Raw genomic sequence first — 22,481 nt, 5'->3', positions numbered from 1 at the left:
CTCCTCTTATCTCTGCTGTCCTCTATTATCTCTGCTGTCCCCTCTTATCTCTGCTGTCCTCTATTATCTCCGATGTCCCCTATTATCTTTGATGTCCCCTCTTATCTCTGCTGCCCCCTCTTATCTCTGCTGTCCCCTCTTATCTCTGCTGACCTCTATTATCTCGGATGTCCCCTATTATCTCTGCTGTCCCTATTATCTCTGATGTCCTCCATTATCTCCGATGTCCCCTATTATCTTTGATGTCCCCTCTTATCTCTGCTGCCCCCTCTTATCTCTGCTGTCCTCCATTATCTCTGCTGCCCCCTCTTATCTCTGCTGCCCCCTCTTATCTCTGCTGTCCCCTATTATCTCTGCTGTCCCCTATTATCTCTGCTGTCCCCTCTTATCTCTGCTGTCCCCTCTTATCTCTGATGTCCTCTATAATCTCTGCTGTCCCCTTTTCTCTGCTGTCCCCTATTATCTCTGCTTTCCTCCTCTTATCTCTGCTGTCCTCTTATATCTGCTGTTCCCTCTTATATCTGCTGTCCCCTATTATCTCTGTTGTCCTCTATTATCTCTGCTGTCCCCTATCTCTTCTGTCCTCTATTATCTCTGCTGTTCCCTCTTATCTCTGTTGCCCCCTCTTATCTCTGCTGTCCTCTATAAACTCTGCTGTCCCCTCTTATCTCTGCTGTCCCCTATTATCTCTGCATTCCTCCTCTTATCTCTGCTGTCCTCTTATCTCTGCTGTTCCCTCTTATATCTGCTGTCCTCTATTATCTCTGCTGTCCTCTATTATCTCTGCTGTCCCCTATTATCTCTGCTGTTCTCTATTATCTCTGCTGCCCCCTATTATCTCTGATGTCCCCTATTATCTCTGCTGTCCTGTATTATCTCTGCTGTTCCCTCTTAACTCTGCTGCTCCTCCTATCTCTGCTGTCCTCTATAATCTCTGCTGTCCCCTATTATCTCTGCTGTCCCCTATTATCTCTGCTGTCCCTTATTATCTCTGCTTTCCTCCTCTTATCTCTGCTGTCCCCTATTATCTCTGCTTTCCCCCTATTATCTCTGCTGTCCCCTATTATCTCTGCTTTCCTCCTCTTATCTCTGCTGTCCCCTATTATCTCTGCTTTCCCCCTATTATCTCTGCTGTCCCCTATTATCTCTGCTTTCCTCCTCTTATCTCTGCTGTCCCCTATTATCTCTGCTGTCCCCTATTATCTCTGCTTTCCTCCTCTTATCTCTGCTGTCCCCTATTATCTCTGCTTTCCCCCTATTATCTCTGCTGTCCCCTATTATCTCTGCTTTCCTCCTCTAATCTCTGCTGTCCCCTATTATCTCTGCTGTCCCCTATTATCTCTGCTGTCCCCTATTATCTCTGCTTTCCCCCTATTATCTCTGCTGTCCCCTATTATCTCTGCTTTCCTCCTCTTATCTCTGCTGTCCCCTATTATCTCTGCTTTCCCCCTATTATCTCTGCTGTTCCCTCTTATCTCTGCTGTCCTCTCTTATCTCTGCTCTAGTAATAGGTAAGGTGACGGTTTCTCCTTGTTACTTAGTGTCATACACTGAGATTTCATCTTTGTTGCTGTTACATCAGATTTATGGACCAAAAACAGCAAGAAACTAATGAGAGAAAAGTCTGAACCCTACAATGTGCTCGGCCTGTGACCCCATCTTACAGTCAGCCCCTCCGGCTGATAACAGGGAGCAATAGTCTGCATCCATCTGGTCTAATGTTATCATGTCCTCAGTCTAGAGTGACTGATAACAGAGGATAATAGCTCGCCTGTGCCAATATATTAGATAGAGATAAACTGTAGGGGGAGTTCTTATGACCATGATGGATGGAGACCTTTTAAATAGTCAGTGACTAATTCCTGCACTGTTTCTTCAAGGGAACTGAAGGTAAACTAATCAAATTTACGGATAATGTAAAGCTAGGAGGGATAGCGAACACTAGAGAAGGCAGAGAAAGGATTCAGAAGGATCTAGAGACGCTTGAACAATGGACAGTGACTAATGGAATGATATTTATCAGAGAGAAATGCAAGATTCAACATCTGGGAAAAACGAAAATTACATCTATAGAATGGGAGGAGTAGAACTAAGCAACAGCACGTGTGAAAAAGACTTGGGTATACTAATAGATCACAGACTGCACATGAGTCAACAGTGTGATGCAGCAGCAAAAAAGGCAAACACAGTACTAGAATGTATAAGAGAAGCATAGAGTTTAGATCACGTGAAGCAATTCTCCCCCTCTACTCCTCCTTGGTCAGGCCTCATCTGGAATACTGGGTCCAGTTCTGGGGAACACATTACAAAAAAGACATTGAAAAACTGGAGCAAGTTCAGAGAAGAGCTACCAGGATGGTGAGCGGACTGCAAAGTATGTCCTACTAGGAATGATTAATGGATCTGGGAATATTTAGCTGCAAAAAAGAAGGCTACGAGGAGACTTAATAACCGTCTACAAATATCTAAAGCACTGTCACAGTGTAGAGGGATCATTATTCTCATCTACACATGGAAACACAAGAAGCAATGGGATGAAACAGAAAGGGAGAAGATACAGAAAAGAAAAACGTTTTGACAGTTAGGGTGATGAATGAGTGGAATAGCGGCCATAAGAGGTGGTGAGTTCTCCTTCCATAGAGGTCTTGAAACAGGCTGGACAGACATTTGTCTGAGATGGGTTAATGACTCCTGCATTGAGCAGGGGGTCGGACGCTAGGACCCTGGAGGTCCTAATGAGCCTGGAGGTCCCTTCCAACTCTAACATTCTAGGATTCATATACAGTACAGTACTCACGTGAGCAGGTCCTTTGGGTTCCCTGACCGGAGCCCCCTCAGAGATGGACATTTATACCTTATTATGCTCCAGTCCCACCTCCTACTCCCAATTTGACCTTAAAATGTGGATTTTCCAGTGAATTGACAGACAAGGCAAATGTTGACCACTTGTAAAACCAACCAGACTCGTCCACCTGCTGTAGGAATCGTGTTATTGGGAGGTCATAACCCTGTGATCATCATCAGGCGAGAGCGGGAGGGTGCTGACCCTACTGGTTTCTTTAATGTTGGGAGTGGCTGGAGCCCCACAGATATCGGTCAGTCATTCTCATTGGTGTAGTGCGTGCGGCCTCTTGTGCGTTTGGTTGGGGGACCCCTCAGTTCTCTGCTGGCTTCAGTGGAGCCATTTTTGGAGCAGGATTTTTCCACCATGTAAGATGATGAATTTATGGTCCAAGCTGAGGAGACCTATAGCAGCATTCCTGAGACAGGACTGAAGACTTCTAATGACTCACACAAAGCAGACGCCAGAACGGCCTCAATTATCCCAAATGCGGCCGTGTGGCCTGAGCATCCAGGGCACATTCCTGGATCATAAGACCACGTCATGAGAAGGTTGTAGCCTACAGAACCTGAATGTGCAGTTCGATGAGTAATGGAGGCACGACATGTCGTTGTTACTGCCGGGGGCACGCTTTGTTATATCATTATGGATTCATCTCTAATTCAGATGCTGTCACTTCATTCTCAGGAGCCTCCGACCCCATCAAAAATCATCCAAAAACAAACAAGAAAAGAGCCACGTACAGGAGCACGAAAGAAGTTATCCAAGAAGCGCGCACTCGCCCTACCCTAATGTCTGCTCTTCTAGTAAACGGGGCAAAGACAAAAAAAACCTCAGACAATAAGTTACAGGGAAAGTTCCAGACGACAATACTGCTAAAAAGAGAAATAATTAAAAATAATTCAATAGAATCCTAAGGGGGAACAAGACACCATGAATCCAGTCCACAGAAACCCGATTATGTGCAGAATGTTGGCATCACCTGGGGTGCGGAAAGTCAAGGAATATCATCTCTGGGTAAAGAACGCCCTGGGGACTTTACTGTCTGCCTTTGTTGGGGGATTGTTATCCAAAGATCATCAGTACAACAGTAGCCATGGGTTTGTGGTGTTAGTATTGGGGCTCCCACGTGGATACAGCACCCCCACATTACAGCGCCCATGGTATAGAGGAACTTTAAGTATGGATTACTTCTGGTGCTGTACTATGCGCACCCTCCAGCACCGCATACCGGACAGCACTACATGCTCTAAAGGAGAAGGCATGCATACGTCATGCTCAGGCTTAAACTATTATCGGAGGGACTAGCAAGATGTGTTCCACTGCGTCCTGCTGCCCACCTCAACTCGGTGTATATGTCCGAAAATGATACACGACAAAACACATTAACTCCGTCTGCATTAATATTATAGTCAATGGCCCTGACAAGAGTATATTCCTAAAATCTGTTTTTCAGGGGTTTGGATGTAAGTCCTGATGGAGGCCCTGAACGTAGAGGCAGATGTGATGTGAACCCAGACAATGTCGCACATAAACTGCACACATCCAGAGAAACAAATTCAAATAATTTTGAGGAAGAAATAAAAATAAAATGTGACATGCAGAAGTAGTGCTGAGTGCTGTTACCTCAAAAGCATCCAGCAACTATAAGGGTTAACATAGTAACATACATAGAAACATAGTTAGTAAGGCCGAAAAAAGACATTTGTCCATCCAGTTCAGCCTATATTCCATCATAATAAATCCCCAGATCTACGTCCTTCTACAGAACCTAATAATTGTATGATACAATATTGTTCTGCTCCAGGAAGACATCCAGGCCTCTCTTGAACCCCTTGACTGAGTTCGCCATCACCACCTCCTCAGGCAAGCAATTCCAGATTCTCACTGCCCTAACAGTAAAGAATCCTCTTCTATGTTGGTGGAAAAACCTTCTCTCCTCCAGATGCAAAGAATGCCCCCTTGTGCCCGTCACCTTCCTTGGTATAAACAGATCCTCAGCGAGATATTTGTATTGTCCTCTTATATACTTATACATGGTTATTAGATCGCCCCTCAGTCGTCTTTTTTCTAGACTAAATAATCCTAATTTTGCTAATTTATCTGGGTATTGTAGTTCTCCCATCCCCTTTATTAATTTTGTTGCCCTCCTTTGTACTCTCTCTAGTTCCATTATATCCTTCCTGAGCACCGGTGCCCAAAACTGGACACAGTACTCCATGTGCGGTCTAACTAGGGATTTGTACAGAGGCAGTATAATGCTCTCATCATGTGTATCCAGACCTCTTTTAATGCACCCCATGATCCTGTTTGCCTTGGCAGCTGCTGCCTGGCACTGGCTGCTCCAGGTAAGTTTATCATTAACTAGGATCCCCAAGTCCTTCTCCCTGTCAGATTTACCCAGTGGTTTCCCGTTCAGTGTGTAATGGTGATATTGATTCCTTCTTCCCATGTGTATAACCTTACATTTATCATTGTTAAACCTCATCTGCCACCTTTCAGCCCAAGTTTCCAACCTATCCAGATCCATCTGTAGCAGAATACTATCTTCTCTTGTATTACCTGCTTTACATAGTTTTGTATCATCTGCAAATATCGATATTTTACTGTGTAAACCTTCTACCAGATCATTAATGAATATGTTGAAGAGAACAGGTCCCAATACTGACCCCTGCGGTACCCCACTGGTCACAGCGACCCAGTTAGAGACTATACCATTTATAACCACCCTCTGCTTTCTATCACTAAGCCAGTTACTAACCCATTTACACACATTTTCCCCCAGACCAAGCATTCTCATTTTGTGTACCAACCTCTTGTGTGGCACGGTATCAAACGCTTTGGAAAAATCGAGATATACCACGTCCAATGACTCACCGTGGTCCAGTCTATAGCTTACCTCTTCATAAAAACTGATTAGATTGGTTTGACAGGAGCGATTTCTCATAAACCCATGCTGATATGGAGTTAAACAGTTATTCTCATTGAGATAATCCAGAATAACATCCCTCAGAAACCCTTCAAATATTTTACCAACAATAGAGGTTAGACTTACTGGCCTATAATTTCCAGGTTCACTTTTAGAGCCCTTTTTGAATATTGGCACCACATTTGCTATGCGCCAATCCTGCGGAACAGACCCCGTCGCTATAGAATATTAACCCCTTCATGACCCAGCCTATTTTGACCTTAATGACCTGGCCGTTTTTTGCAATTCTGACCAGTGTCCCTTTATGAGGTAATAACTCAGGAACGCTTCAATGGATCCTAGCGGTTCTGAGATTGTTTTTTCGTGACATATTGGGCTTCATGTTAGTGGTAAATTTAGGTCAATAAATTCTGTGTTTAATTGTGATAAAAACGGAAATTTGGCGAAAATTTTGAAAATTTCGCAATTTTCACATTTTGAAATTTTATTCTGTTAAACCAGAGAGTTATGTGACACAAAATAGTTAATAAATAACATTTCCCACACGTCTACTTTACATCAGCACAATTTTGGAAACAAAATTTTTTTTTGCTAGGAAGTAATAAGGGTTAAAATTTGACCAGCGATTTCTCATTTTTACAACGAAATTTACAAAACCATTTTTTTTAGGGACCACCTCACATTTGAAGTCAGTTTGAGGGGTCTATATGGCTGAAAATACCCAAAAGTGACACCATTCTAAAAACTGCACCCCTCAAGGTGCACAAAACCACATTCAAGAAGTTTATTAACCCTTCAGGTGCTTCACAGCAGCAGAAGCAACATGGAAGGAAAAAATGAACATTTAACTTTTTAGTCACAAAAATGATTTTTCAGCAACAATTTTTTTATTTTCCCAATGGTAAAAGGAGAAACTGAACAACGAAAGTTGTTGTCCAATTTGTCCTGAGTACGCTGATACCTCATATGTGGGGGTAAACCACTGTTTGGGCGCACGGCAGGGCTTGGAAGGGAAGGAGCGCCATTTGACTTTTTGAATGAAAAATTGGCTGCACTCTTTAGCGGACACCATGTCACGTTTGGAGAGCCCCTGTGTGCCTAAAAATTGGAGCTCCCCCACAAGTGACCCCATTTTGGAAACTAGACGCCCCAAGGAACTTATCTAGATGCATAATGAGCCCTTTAAACCCCCAGGTGCTTCACAAATTGATCTGTAAAAATGAAAAAGTACTTTTTTTTCACAAAAAAATTATTTTCGCCTCAATTTTTTCATTTTCAGATGGACAACAGGATAAAATGGATCCTAAAATTTGTTGGGCAATTTCTCCTGAGTACAACTATACCTCACATGTGGGGGTAAACCACTGTTTGGGCACATGGTAAGGCTCGGAGGGGAAGGAGCGCCATTTGACTTTTTGAATGAAAAATTATCTCCATCGTTAGCGGACACCATGTCGCGTTTGGAGAGACCCTGTGTGCCTAAACATTGGAGCTCCTCCACAAGTGACCCCATTTTGGAAACTGGACCCCCCAAGGAACTTATCTAGATGCCTAGTGAGCACTTTAAACCCTCAGGTGCTTCACAAATTGATCCGTAAAAATAAAAAAGTACTTTTTTTTCACAAAAAATTTCTTTTCGCCTCAATTTTTTCATTTTCACATGGGCAATAGGATAAAATGGATCCTAAAATTTGTTGAGCAATTTCTCCCGAGTACGCCGATACCTCATATGTGGGGGTAAACCACTGTTTGGGCACACGGCAGGGCTCGGAAGGGAAGGCGCGCCTTTTGACTTTTTGAATGGAAAATTAGCTCCAATTGTTAGCGGACACCATGTCGCATTTGGAGAGCCCCTGTGTGCCTATGCATTGAAGCTCCCCCACAAGTGACCCCATTTTGGAAACTAGACCCCCCAAGGAACTTATCTAGATGCATACTGAGCACTTTGAACCCCCAGGTGCTTCACAGAAGTTTATAGTGCAGAGCCATGAAAATAAAAAATAATTTTTCTTTTCTCAAAAATGATTTTTTAGCCTGGAATTTCCTATTTTGCCAATGGTAATAGGAGAAATTGGACCACAAATGTTGTTGTCCAGTTTGTCCTTGAGTACGCAGATACCCCATATGTGGGGGTAAACCACTGTTTGGGCGCACGGCAGGGCTCAGAAGGGAAGGCACGCCATTTGGCTTTTTAAATGGAAATTTAGCTCCAATCATTAGCGGACACCATGTCGCGTTTGGAGAGCCCCTGTGTGCCTAAACATTGGAGATCCCCCACAAATGAACCCATTTTGGATACTAGACCCCCAAAGGAACTAATCTAGATGTGTGGTGAGCACTTTGAACCCTCAAGTGCTTCACAGAAGTTTATAACGCAGAGCCATGAAAATAAAATAAAAAATTTATTTTCTCAAAAATGATTTTTTAGCCCGCAATTTTTTATTTTCCCAAGGGTAACAGGAGAAATTTGACCCCAAAAGGTGTTGTCCAGTTTCTCCTGAGTACGCTGATATCCCATATGTGGGGGTAAACCACTGTTTGGGCACATGCTGGGGCTCGGAAGTGAAGTAGTGACGTTTTGAAATGCAGACTTTGATGGAATGCTCTGCGGGCGTCACGTTGCGTTTGCAGAGCCCCTGATGTGGCTAAACAGTAGAAACCCCCCACAAGTGACCCCATTTTGGAAACTAGACCCCGAAAGGAACTTATCTAGATGTGAGGTGAGCACTTTGAACCCCCAAGTGCTTCACAGAAGTTCATAACACAGAGCAGTGAAAATAATAAATACGTTTTCTTTCCTCAAAAATAATTTTTTAGCCCAGAATTTTTTAATTTTCCCAAGGGTAACAGGAGAAATTTGACCCCAATATTTGTTGTCCAGTTTCTCCTGAGTATGCTGATACCCCACATGTGGGGGTAAACTACTATTTGGGCACTTGCCGGGGCTCGGAAGTGAAGTAGTGACGTTTTGAAATACAGACTTTGATGGAATGCTCTACGGGCGTCACGTTGCGTTTGCAGAGCCCCTGATGTGACTAAACAGTAGAAACCCCCCACAAGTCACCCCATTTCGGAAACTAGACCCCGAAATGAAATTATCTAGATATGTGGTGAGCACTTTCAACCCCCAAGTGCTTCACAGAAGTTCATAACACAGAGCCGTGAAAATAATAAATACGTTTTCTCTCCTCAAAAATAATTTTTTAGCCCAGAATTTTTTATTTTCCCAAGGGTTACAGGAGAAATTGGACCACAAAAGTTGTTGTCCAGTTTCTCCTGAGTACGCCGATACCCCTTGTGTGGGGGTAAACCACTGTTTGGGCACACGTCGGGGCTCAGAAGGGAAGTAGTGACTTTTGAAATGCAGACTTTGATGGAATGGTCTGCGGGCGTCACGTTGCGTTTGCAGAGCCCCTGGTGTGCCTAAACAGTAGAAACCCCCCACAAGTGACCCCATTTTGGAAACTAGACCCCCAAAGGAACTTATCTGGATATGTGGTGAGCACTTTCAACCCCCAAGTGCTTCACAGACGTTTACAACGCAGAGCCGTGAAAATAAAAAATCATTTTTCTTTCCTCAAAAATTATGTTTTAGCAAGCAATTTTTTATTTTCTCAAGGGTAACAGGAGAAATTGGACCCCAGTAATTGTTGCGCAGTTTGTCCTGAGTATGCTGGTACCCCATATGTGGGGGTAAACCACTGTTTGGGCACACGTCGGGGCTCGGAAGTGAGGGAGCACCATTTGACTTTTTGAATACAAGATTGGCTGGAATCAATGGTGGCGCCATGTTGCGTTTGGAGACCCCCTGATGTGCCTAAACAGTGGAAACCCCTCAATTCTAACTCCAACACACCCCTAAATCTTATCCCAACTGTAGCCGTAACCCTAATCACAACCCTTACCCCAACACACCCCTAACCACAACCCTAATTCCAACCCAACCCTAAGGCTATGTGCCAACGTTGCGGATTCGTATGAGATTTTTCAGCACCATTTTTGAAAAATGCGCGGGTAAAAGGCACTGCGTTTTACCTGCGGATTTACCGCGGATTGCCAGTGTTTTTTGTGCGGATTTCACCTGTGGATTCCTATTGAGGAACAGGTGTAAAACGCTGCGGAATCCGCACAAAGAATTGACATGCTGCGGAAAATACAACACAGCGTTTCCGCGCGGTATTTTCCGCACCATGGGCACAGCGGATTTGGTTTTCCATATGTTTACATGGTACTGTAAACCTGATGGAACACTGCTGCGGATCCGCAGCCAAATCCGCACCGTGTGCACATAGCCTAATTCTAAAGGTATGTGCACACGCTGCGGAAAACCCTGCGGATCCGCAGCAGTTTCCCATAAGTTTACAGTTCAATGTAAACCTATGGGAAACAAAAATCGCTGTACACATGCTGCGGAAAAACAGCACGGAAACGCAGCGGTTTACATTCTGCAGCATGTCACTTCTTTGTGCGGATTCCGCAGCGGTTTTACAACTGCTCCAATAGAAAATCGCAGTTGTAAAACCGCAGTGAAATGCGCAGAAAAACCGCGGTAAATCCACAGCGGTTTAGCACTGCGGATTTATCAAATCCTCTGCGGAAAAATCCGCAGAGGACCAGAATACGTGTGCATATCCCGAACCCTAACCCTACCCCTAACCCTACCCCTAACCCTAGCCCTAACCCTACCACTAACCCTACCCCTAACCCTAGCCCTAACCCTACCCCTACCCCTAACCCTAACCTTACCCCTAACCCTACCCCTAACCCTACCCCTAGTTCTAACTCCAACCTTAGTGAAAAAAAAAAAAATTCTTTATTTTTTTTATTGTCCCTACCTATGGGGGTGACAAAGGTGGGGGGGTCATTTACTATTTTTTATTTTGATCACTGAGATAGGTTATATCTCAGTGATCAAAATTCACTCTGGAACGAATCTGCCGGCCGGCAGATTCGGCGGGCGCACTGCACATGCGCCCGCCATTTTGGAAGATGGCGGCGCCCAGGAAAGAAGACGGACACCGGCAGGCTCGGTAAGTATAAGGGGGGGGGAGATCAGGGCACGGGGGGGCGTCGGAGCACGGGGGGGGGGCGTCGGAGCACGGGGGGAGGCGTCGGAGCACGGGGTGGGGGGCGTCGGAGCACGGATGAGGATCGGTGTGAGTGCGGGTGGATTGGAGCACGGGGTGGGGGATCGCTGTGCAGGGGGGGGGTGATCGGAGCATGGGGGTGGATCGCTGTGCGGGGGGGTGATCGGAGTGCGGGGGGGGTTGACTGGAGCACGGGGGGAGCGGACAGGAGGACGGGGGTGCGGAGCACAGGACGGAGGGGAGCGCTGCACAGATCGGGGGGCTGGGGGGGCGATCGGTGGGGTGGGGTGGGGGCACATTAGTATTTCCAGCCATGGCCGATGATATTGCAGCATCGGCCATGGCTGGATTGTAATATTTCACCAGTTTTTTAGGTGAAATATTACAAATTGCTCTGATTGGCAGTTTCACTTTCAACAGCCAATCAGAGCGATCGTAGCCACGGGGGGGTGAAGCCCCCTGGGCTAAACTACCACTCCCCCTGTCCCTGCAGATCGGGTGAAATGGGAGTTAACCCTTTCACCCGATCTGCAGGGACGCGATCTTTCTGTGACACAGCATATGCGTCACAGGTCGGATTGGCACCGACTTTCATGACGCATACGCTGTGTCACAGGTCGGGAAGGGGTTAATAGTAAAGCCGCACCCTATAATGGCAATGTCTCTATGGACAGCAGAGTGCACGTCCTCACCAGGGGATCCATCCCAGTGGTGCTTGAAAAAGGTCCACGGACCGAAACGTTGCAGATGGCAGAATAAATACGGGAGCTGTTTTTTCACAATTGCTGTGGTGCTGTCCTTCTCTTCATGCGCCCGTCGCTATAGAGTCCCTAAAAATAAGAAATAATGGTTTATCTATTACATTACTTAGTTCTCTTAGTACTCGTGGGTGTATGCCATCCGGACCCGGAGATTTATCTATTTTAATCTTATTTAGCCGGTTTCGCACCTCTTCTTGGGTTAGATTGGTGACCCTTAATATAGGGTTTTCATTGTTTCTTGGGATTTCACCTAGCATTTCATTTTCCACCGTGAATACCGTGGAGAAGAAGGTGTTTAATATGTTAGCTTTTTCCTCGTCATCTACAACCATTCTTTACTCACTATTTTTTAAGGGGCCTACATTTTCAGTTTTTATTCTTTTACTATTGATATAGTTGAAGAACAGTTTGGGATTAGTTTTACTCTCCTTAGCAATGTGTTTCTCTGTTTCCTTTTTGGCAGCTTTAATTAGTTTTTTAGATAAAGTATTTTTCTCCCTATAGTTTTTTAGAGCTTCAATGGTGCCATCCTGCTTTAGTAGTGCAAATGCTTTCTTTTTACTGTTAATTGCCTGTCTTACTTCTTTGTTTAGCCACATTGGGTTTTTCCTATTTCTAGTCCTTTTATTCCCACAAGGTATAAACCGCTTACACTGCCTATTTAGGATGTTCTTAAACATTTCCCATTTATTATCTGTATTCTTATTTCTGAGGATATTGTCCCAGTCTACCAGATTAAGGGCATCTCTAAGCTGGTCAAACTTTGCCTTCCTAAAGTTCAGTGTTTTTGTGACTCCCTGACAAGTCCCCCTAGTGAAAGACAGGTGAAACTGCACAATATTGTGGTCGCTATTTCCTAGATGCCCAACCACCTGCAGATTTGTTATTCTGTCAGGTCTATTAGATAGTATTAGGTCTAAAAGTGCTGCTCCTCTGGTTGGATTCTGCACCAATTGTGAAAGATAATTTTTCTTGGTTATTAGCAGAAACCTGTTGCCTTTATGGGTTTCACAGGTTTCTGTTTCCCAGTTAATATCCGGGTAGTTAAAGTCCCCCATAACCAGGACCTCATTATGGGTTGCAGCTTCATCTATCTGCTTTAGAAGTAGACTTTCCATGGTTTCTGTTATATTTGGGGGTTTGTAACAGACCCCAATGAGAATTTTGTTACCATTTTTCCCTCCATGAATTTCGACCCATATGGACTCGACATCCTCATTTCCTTCGCTAATATCCTCCCTTAAAGTGGACTTTAGACAAGACTTTACATAGAGACAAACCCCTCCTCCTCTCCAGTTTTTTACGATCCTTTCTAAACAGACTGTAACCCTGTAAGTTAACTGCCCAGTCATAGCTTTCATCTAACCGTGTCTCGGTTATTCCCACTATGTCAAAGTTACCTGTAGATATTTCTGCTTCTAGTTCTTCCATCTTGTTTGTCAGGCTTCTGGCGTTTGCGAGCATGCAGTTTAGAGGATTTTGTTTTGTTCCAATCTCCTCGCTGTGGATTGTTTTAGAAATGTTCTTACCTCCCTTCTGAGTATGTTTTCTTGGGTCTTCTTTGTTCGAGTCTAATGTTTTTCTTCCCGTCCCCTCTTCTTCTAGTTTAACGCCCTCCTGATGAGTGTAGCGAGTCTTCTGGCGAATGTGTGTTTCCCAGGTTTGTTGAGGTGTAGTCCGTCTCTGGCGAGGAGTCCATAGTACAAGTAATTCACACCGTGGTCCAGGAATCCAAATCCTTGTTGTCTGCACCATCGTCTTAGCCAGTTGTTTGCATCAAGGATCCTGTTCCATCTCCTGGTGCCATGCCCGTCTACTGGAAGGATAGAAGAAAAAACTACCTGTGCATCCAGTTCCTTTACTTTCTTCCCCAACTCTTCAAAGTCCTTGCAGATTGTCGGTAGGTCCTTCCTTGCCGTATCATTGGTGCCAACATGTATCAGAAGAAATGGGTGGACGTCCTTGGAGCTGAAGAGCTTTGGTATCCTATCGGTCACATCCTTGATCATCGCACCTGGAAGGCAGCATACTTCTCTTGCGGTTATGTCCGGTCTGCAGATGGCTGCTTCTGTGCCTCTCAGTAGTCACAGGGAAAGAGAAAGGGAGTGTGATCTGTCTCTCACAAAAGTTCAAGCAAGTCAACCATAGGGACACAGGATTCCATTAAAGAGTGAAGCTGGCCTAACCCCTGTACTGCCAGTACATGAAGTCTATCAGGAGCAGGAAGATAAGGACTGGAAGTAATTGTGTCACAGGGATCATCTCCGTCAGTAAACCCCCCTCCTCTATCTAACTGTGCTAGAAGGAATGCTGTGGACTACTGTGCCTTTGTAAAAAGTCTTGATCTGTGCTGAACTGTGCTATCAAAGAGACTGTTAGTCAATGTGCCTTTAAGAATCAGCTGTCCTGTTTATGAAGCCTGTGCTTAAGAGACTTGAATTGTACTGGACGTGCTGTGACATTAAACTACACTGTTCAGATATTCATGAGGACTCTATCAATTCTATTTGTGTGAGCAAGTGGATCCATGTTGTGCCTGAGGAAGCAGCAGTACATGGTCGCCCTGAGTTCCCCCAGAGTTCCAAAGAATTAATGAGAACTGTCCCTCATCTATCTGAACCTAGCAGCGTGTACGTAACAAAAGCAACGATAATGTGGTTGCATAAGTGTGCACAACCTCTCATAATCGGCCTGAGGTTGTGCTCAGAATCAGCTGATCACGTTTCCCCCCTGTTACATAGTAGTCAGCGCTCGGCCGCCGTAATTTCCATCAATTCTCATTGACCCCAGAGAAAGTGTTGCTACTCTTGGAGGATTTTCCTGTACACAGCTGACAACACAGCAAAGGATCTCAGTGTGGAAAGTTGTCAGGAGAAGGGACAGAAACATTTCCCAGGTAATATTGTTATTTATTTTAAGAGCACATTGATTCCCTGCTCTGTACATGAGGAGGTGACATAGAAAACACATATAAATTACAGTGAACCATGACAGATGGTAGAAGACACTGCCTTTGCTTGCTGTCTTTCGAGCATTAGATGTACAATGGGAACTGTGAAGACGCACAAGAAGGGGCTGAAATTTGGCACCACAGCGACATTACCGGGAAGTGGACGTCCCTCAGAAATTGGGGAAAAAAGAAGAAGGACATTGTCCCTGGAGGCCGACAGGAGCATTAGAGGAGCTGCAGGGATTTCTGGTCGTGTCCTACAGGTGACCACAATCTCCAGTATTCCTCACATCTCCGGCCTGTGGGGTCGGAGGGAGACAGAGCCTTTTCTTACATATAAACCTCCAAGCCGGCGATGTTCTTTGGCCATAATCCCAGAAGGTGTAGAACCGACATCGGTCACCACCAGAAGACCCCCATACCCACAGTGAGGCATTGTAGGGGCAGCATTGTGCTCTGGGGCTTTAGCCAAGGGGGAGGGAATTATGGACAGCACAAATATCAGAACCTTCAGCCTAAGAGACCTCCAAATCACCAAAGCAACGGCTTCACCAGTAGAAGATTGAAGTTCTAGAATGCCCAAATCCAGTCCTGAACGAAGAGGCAATCTATTATGACTAGTGTTGAGCGATACCTTCCGATATCGGAAAGTATCGGTATCGGATAGGATCGGCCAATATTCAAAAAATATCGGATATCGCCGATACCGATACCCGATCCCAATGCAAGTCAATGGGACCAAAATATCGGAATTAAAATAAACCCTTTCTTGCCTTGTAGGTTCATTCTACATGAAGGAAAACAACTAAGAATAATGCCGGATGTATTTGGGGAGGTGGCGGAGACATTAAAGTCATAGAGGTTTATCCCAATCAAATAGAATAGCATGTTTTTTGTTTTTTTTTTAAGACGTTCGGAGTGACAAAGATATTGACTATGTAAATTTTTTTTTTTATTTTGTCAGATATTGATGTTTCACTATTCCACGCCCTTCCCCTTCTTTTTTTTCTTTTTTTTTTTTCTTTTCCCACACTTTCATCTTCATCATCATCAGCATCTTTGACATCAACTTCTTCTTCACCTTATTCATCTTCTTCTTCATCCTTTACCTTTTTTTTTTTTTTTTTTATTACATTCTTCATATTCATTTTATTCAACTATTATTATTCTTCCTATTCTACATATTCTTTTTATTCCACTGTTATTATTCTTCCTATTCTACTTCTTCATCATATTCTCATTTGTGACAGGCATTCCCGTAGTTGTTATCTATAAAAGTTGGAAGATTACATCTTCCGTTCTGCCAGTCACAAAAGTTACATTTGTCCGCGTTCAGTTTGGCCTGCAGCATCAGGCTTTATCCAGGGGCACCACGAGGAGGAACGGACTCACCCCCATACACTGCTTAGTCTTCTTCTGCATATAATTTAGATAATATCTTTTGCTCTGATATTAAGTCTTATGCTTAATGTTCTTCTGCTCTTTGTTCTGCAGCCTCTTGTTCTTCTGCTTCTCGGTCTTCCATGTCGTCGTCTCCAGGGTCGTCGTCTCCAGTGTCACATAGTAACATAGTAACATAGTTAGTAAGGCCGAAAAAAGACATTTGTCCATCCAGTTCAGCCTATATTCCATCATAATAAATACCCAGATCTACGTCCTTCTACAGAACCTAATAATTGTATGATACAATATTGTTCTGCTCCAGGAAGACATCCAGGCCTCTCTTGAACCCCTCGACTGAGTTCGCCATCACCACCTCCTCAGGCAAGCAATTCCAGATTCTCACTGCCCTAACAGTAAAGAATCCTCTTCTATGTTGGTGGAAAAACCTTCTCTCCTCCAGACGCAAAGAATGCCCCCTTGTGCCCGTCACCTTCCTTGGTATAAACAGATCCTCAGCGAGATATTTGTATTGTCCCCTTATATACTTATACATGGTTATTAGATCGCCCCTCAGTCGTCTTTTTTCTAGACTAAATAATCCTAATTTCGCTAATCTATCTGGGTATTGTAGTTCTCCCATCCCCTTTATTAATTTTGTTGCCCTCCTTTGTACTCTCTCTAGTTCCATTATATCCTTCCTGAGCACCGGTGCCCAAAACTGGACACAGTACTCCATGTGCGGTCTAACTAGGGATTTGTACAGAGGCTGTATAATGCTCTCATCATGTGTATCCAGACCTCTTTTAATGCACCCCATGATCCTGTTTGCCTTGGCAGCTGCTGCCTGGCACTGGCTGCTCCAGGTAAGTTTATCATTAACTAGGATCCCCAAGTCCTTCTCCCTGTCAGATTTACCCAGTGGTTTCCCGTTCAGTGTGTAATGGTGACATTGATTCCTTCTTCCCATGTGTATAACCTTACATTTATCATTGTTAAACCTCATCTGCCACCTTTCAGCCCAAGTTTCCAACTTATCCAGATCCATCTGTAGCAGAATACTATCTTCTCTTGTATTAACTGCTTTACATAGTTTTGTATCATCTGCAAATATCGATATTTTACTGTGTAAACCTTCTACCAGATCATTAATGAATATGTTGAAGAGAACAGGTCCCAATACTGACCCCTGCGGTACCCCACTGGTCACAGCGACCCAGTTAGAGACTATACCATTTATAACCACCCTCTGCTTTCTATCACTAAGCCAGTTACTAACCCATTTACACACATTTTCCCCCAGACCAAGCATTCTCATTTTGTGTACCAACCTCTTGTGCGGCACGGTATCAAACGCTTTGGAAAAATCGAGATATACCACGTCCAATGACTCACCGTGGTCCAGTCTATAGCTTACCTCTTCATAAAAACTGATTAGATTGGTTTGACAGGAGCGATTTCTCATAAACCCATGCTGATATGGAGTTAAACAGTTATTCTCATTGAGATAATCCAGAATAACATCCCTCAGAAACCCTTCAAATATTTTACCAACAATAGAGGTTAGACTTACTGGCCTATAATTTCCAGGTTCACTTTTAGAGCCCTTTTTGAATATTGGCACCACATTTGCTATGCGCCAGTCCTGCGGAACAGACCCTGTCGCTATAGAGTCACTAAAAATAAGAAATAATGGTTTATCTATTACATTACTTAGTTCTCTTAGTACTCGTGGGTGTATGCCATCCGGACCCGGAGATTTATCTATTTTAATCTTATTTAGCCGATTTCGCACCTCTTCTTGGGTTAGATTGGTGACCCTTAATATAGGGTTTTCATTGTTTCTTGGGATTTCACCTAGCATTTCATTTTCCACCGTGAATACCGTGGAGAAGAAGGTGTTTAATATGTTAGCTTTTTCCTCGTCATCTACAACCATTCTTTCCTCACTATTTTTTAAGGGGCCTACATTTTCAGTTTTTATTCTTTTACTATTGATATAGTTGAAGAACAGTTTGGGATTAGTTTTACTCTCCTTAGCAATGTGCTTCTCTGTTTCCTTTTTGGCAGCTTTAATTAGTTTTTTAGATAAAGTATTTTTCTCCCTATAGTTTTTTAGAGCTTCAATGGTGCCATCCTGCTTTAGTAGTGCAAATGCTTTCTTTTTACTGTTAATTGCCTGTCTTACTTCTTTGTTTAGCCACATTGGGTTTTTCCTATTTCTAGTCCTTTTATTCCCACAAGGTATAAACCGCTTACACTGCCTATTTAGGATGTTTTAAACATTTCCCATTTATTATCTGTATTCTCATTTCTGAGGATATTGTCCCAGTCTACCAGATTAAGGGCATCTCTAAGCTGTTCAAACTTTGCCTTCCTAAAGTTCAATGTTTTTGTGACTCCCTGACAAGTCCCCCTAGTGAAAGACAGGTGAAACTGCACAATATTGTGGTCGCTATTTCCTAAATGCCCAACCACCTGCAGATTTGTTATTCTGTCAGGTCTATTAGATAGTATTAGGTCTAAAAGTGCTGCTCCTCTGGTTGGATTCTGCACCAATTGTGAAAGATAATTTTTCTTGGTTATTAGCAGAAACCTGTTGCCTTTATGGGTTTCACAGGTTTCTGTTTCCCAGTTAATATCCGGGTAGTTAAAGTCCCCCATAACCAGGACCTCATTATGGGTTGCAGCTTCATCTATCTGCTTTAGAAGTAGACTTTCCATGCTTTCTGTTATATTTGGGGGTTTGTAACAGACCCCAATGAGAATTTTGTTACCATTTTTCCCTCCATGAATTTCAACCCATATGGACTCGACATCCTCATTCCCTTCGCTAATATCCTCCCTTAAAGTGGACTTTAGACAAGACTTTACATAGAGACAAACCCCTCCTCCTCTCCGATTTTTACGATCCTTTCTAAACAGACTGTAACCCTGTAAGTTAACTGCCCAGTCATAGCTTTCATCTAACCATGTCTCGGTTATTCCCACTATGTCAAAGTTACCTGTAGATATTTCTGCTTCTAGTTCTTCCATCTTGTTTGTCAGGCTTCTGGCGTTTGCGAGCATGCAGTTTAGAGGATTTTGTTTTGTTCCAATCTCCTTACTGTGGATTGTTTTAGAAATGTTCTTACCTCCCTTCTGAGTATGTTTTCCTGGGTCGTCTTTGTTCGAGTCTAATGTTTTTCTTCCCGTCCCCTCTTCTTCTAGTTTAACGCCCTCCTGATGAGTGTAGCGAGTCTTCTGGCGAATGTGTGTTTCCCAGGTTTGTTGAGGTGTAGTCCGTCTCTGGCGAGGAGTCCATCATACCAGTAATTCACACCGTGGTCCAGGAATCCAAATCCTTGTTGTCTGCACCATCGTCTTAGCCAGTTGTTTGCATCAAGGATCCTGTTCCATCTCCTGGTGCCATGCCCGTCTACTGGAAGGATAGAAGAAAAAACTACCTGTGCATCCAGTTCCTTTACTTTCTTCCCCAACTCTTCAAAGTCCTTGCAGATTGTCGGTAGGTCCTTCCTTGCCGTGTCATTGGTGCCAACATGTATCAGAAGAAATGGGTGGACGTCCTTGGAGCTGAAGAGCTTTTTTTATCCTATCGGTCACATCCTTGATTATCGCACCTGGAAGGCAGCATACTTCTCTTGCAGTTATGTCCGGTCTGCAGATGGCTGCTTCGGTGCCTCTCAGTAGTGAGTCTCCCACCACCACTCTTCGTTGCTTCTTGGCTGTACTTTTTGCTGTCACTTGTTGCTGTGTGCCCTTTTCTTTTTTGCTTGCTGGTATTGCTTCATTCTTAGGTGTGCCATCTTCATCCTCTACAAAGATTTGATATCGGTTCTTCAGTTGTGTGGTTGGTGATTTCTCCATGGTCTTCTTGCTTCTTTTGGTCACATGCTTCCACTCATCTGCTTTTGGAGGTTCTCTGACACTTTTTGCACCTTCTGTGACCAGTAGAGATGCTTCTGTTCTGTCTAGAAAGTCTTCATTCTCTTTGATGAGTTTCAAAGTTGCTATTCTTTCTTCCAGACCCCGCACCTTTTCTTCTAAAAGGGCCACTAGTCTACACTTCTGACAGGTGAAATTGGATTCTTCTTCTGGTCGATCTGTGAACATGTAGCACATGCTGCAGCTCACCATGTAGGTTGTCACATCTGCCATGTTGCTCCTAGATCCTGCTGACTTGCTGTGTGTTTTCCTTCTTGTGTAATCTACTCAGCCAAGCTCTCTTGCAATAATGTCCTACAGGCAACGATCTTCTAGCTTAGGGAGACTTCGCTTCTCCCAGAAGGCACCTGGAATATGCAAATTAGCCTCCTGAAGCTTGAATCCCTGGTTTGGTGATGCTTTCGAAGCAGCTGGTCCCGGCTGTACCCAACGATCTTCTAGCTTAGGGAGACTTCGCTTCTCCCAGAAGGCACCTGGAATATGCAAATTAGCCTCCTGAAGCTTGAATCCCTGGTTTGGTGATGCTTTCGAAGCAGCTGGTCCCGGCTGTACCCAACGATCTTCTAGCTTAGGGAGACTTCGCTTCTCCCAGAAGGCACCTGGAATATGCAAATTAGCCTCCTGAAGCTTGAATCCCTGGTTTGGTGATGCTTTCGAAGCAGCTGGTCCCGGCTGTACCCAACGATCTTCTAGCTTAGGGAGACTTCGCTTCTCCCAGAAGGCACCTGGAATATGCAAATTAGCCTCCTGAAGCTTGAATCCCTGGTTTGGTGATGCTTTCGAAGCAGCTGGTCCCGGCTGTACCCAACGATCTTCTAGCTTAGGGAGACTTCGCTTCTCCCAGAAGGCACCTGGAATATGCAAATTAGCCTCCTGAAGCTTGAATCCCTGGTTTGGTGATGCTTTCGAAGCAGCTGGTCCCGGCTGTACCCAACGATCTTCTAGCTTAGGGAGACTTCGCTTCTCCCAGAAGGCACCTGGAATATGCAAATTAGCCTTCTGAAGCTTGAATCCCTGGTTTGGTGATGCTTTCGAAGCAGCTGGTCCCGGCTGTACCCAACGATCTTCTAGCTTAGGGAGACTTCGCTTCTCCCAGAAGGCACCTGGAATATGCAAATTAGCCTCCTGAAGCTTGAATCCCTGGTTTGGTGATGCTTTCGAAGCAGCTGGTCCCGGCTGTACCCAACGATCTTCTAGCTTAGGGAGACTTCGCTTCTCCCAGAAGGCACCTGGAATATGCAAATTAGCCTCCTGAAGCTTGAATCCCTGGTTTGGTGATGCTTTCGAAGCAGCTGGTCCCGGCTGTACCCAACGATCTTCTAGCTTAGGGAGACTTCGCTTCTCCCAGAAGGCACCTGGAATATGCAAATTAGCCTCCTGAAGCTTGAATCCCTGGTTTGGTGATGCTTTCGAAGCAGCTGGTCCCGGCTGTACCCAACGATCTTCTAGCTTAGGGAGACTTCGCTTCTCCCAGAAGGCACCTGGAATATGCAAATTAGCCTCCTGAAGCTTGAATCCCTGGTTTGGTGATGCTTTCGAAGCAGCTGGTCCCGGCTGTACCCAACGATCTTCTAGCTTAGGGAGACTTCGCTTCTCCCAGAAGGCACCTGGAATATGCAAATTAGCCTCCTGAAGCTTGAATCCCTGGTTTGGTGATGCTTTCGAAGCAGCTGGTCCCGGCTGTACCCAACGATCTTCTAGCTTAGGGAGACTTCGCTTCTCCCAGAAGGCACCTGGAATATGCAAATTAGCCTCCTGAAGCTTGAATCCCTGGTTTGGTGATGCTTTCGAAGCAGCTGGTCCCGGCTGTACCCAACGATCTTCTAGCTTAGGGAGACTTCGCTTCTCCCAGAAGGCACCTGGAATATGCAAATTAGCCTCCTGAAGCTTGAATCCCTGGTTTGGTGATGCTTTCGAAGCAGCTGGTCCCGGCTGTACCCAACGATCTTCTAGCTTAGGGAGACTTCGCTTCTCCCAGAAGGCACCTGGAATATGCAAATTAGCCTCCTGAAGCTTGAATCCCTGGTTTGGTGATGCTTTCGAAGCAGCTGGTCCCGGCTGTACCCAACGATCTTCTAGCTTAGGGAGACTTCGCTTCTCCCAGAAGGCACCTGGAATATGCAAATTAGCCTCCTGAAGCTTGAATCCCTGGTTTGGTGATGCTTTCGAAGCAGCTGGTCCCGGCTGTACCCAACGATCTTCTAGCTAAGGGAGACTTCGCTTCTCCCAGAAGGCACCTGGAATATGCAAATTAGCCTCCTGAAGCTTGAATCCCTGGTTTGGTGATGCTTTCGAAGCAGCTGGTCCCGGCTGTACCCAACGATCTTCTAGCTTAGGGAGACTTCGCTTCTCCCAGAAGGCACCTGGAATATGCAAATTAGCCTCCTGAAGCTTGAATCCCTGGTTTGGTGATGCTTTCGAAGCAGCTGGTCCCGGCTGTACCCAACGATCTTCTAGCTTAGGGAGACTTCGCTTCTCCCAGAAGGCACCTGGAATATGCAAATTAGCCTCCTGAAGCTTGAATCCCTGGTTTGGTGATGCTTTCGAAGCAGCTGGTCCCGGCTGTACCCAACGATCTTCTAGCTTA

The 22,481-nt window shown here is 44.6% G+C and overlaps 1 protein-coding gene across 1 annotated transcript in view; it reads right to left on the bottom strand.

The window, feature by feature from the left end:
* LOC138643511 (uncharacterized) overlaps positions 1-22,481 on the bottom strand; it is a 161,781-nt gene that overhangs the window by 9,443 nt on the left and 129,857 nt on the right. The window contains exon 9 of the mRNA XM_069732410.1: positions 22,468-22,473. Within this exon, the coding sequence (XP_069588511.1) occupies positions 22,468-22,473 (6 nt within the window). The remainder of the gene's footprint in view (positions 1-22,467; positions 22,474-22,481) is intronic.

This window comes from Ranitomeya imitator, chromosome 6 (assembly GCF_032444005.1).
Source record: "Ranitomeya imitator isolate aRanImi1 chromosome 6, aRanImi1.pri, whole genome shotgun sequence".
Taxonomy (NCBI): Eukaryota; Metazoa; Chordata; class Amphibia; order Anura; family Dendrobatidae; genus Ranitomeya; species Ranitomeya imitator.
Note: the sequence above shows the minus strand (reverse complement) of the source record. Positions and strands in the feature narration are given on the sequence as shown.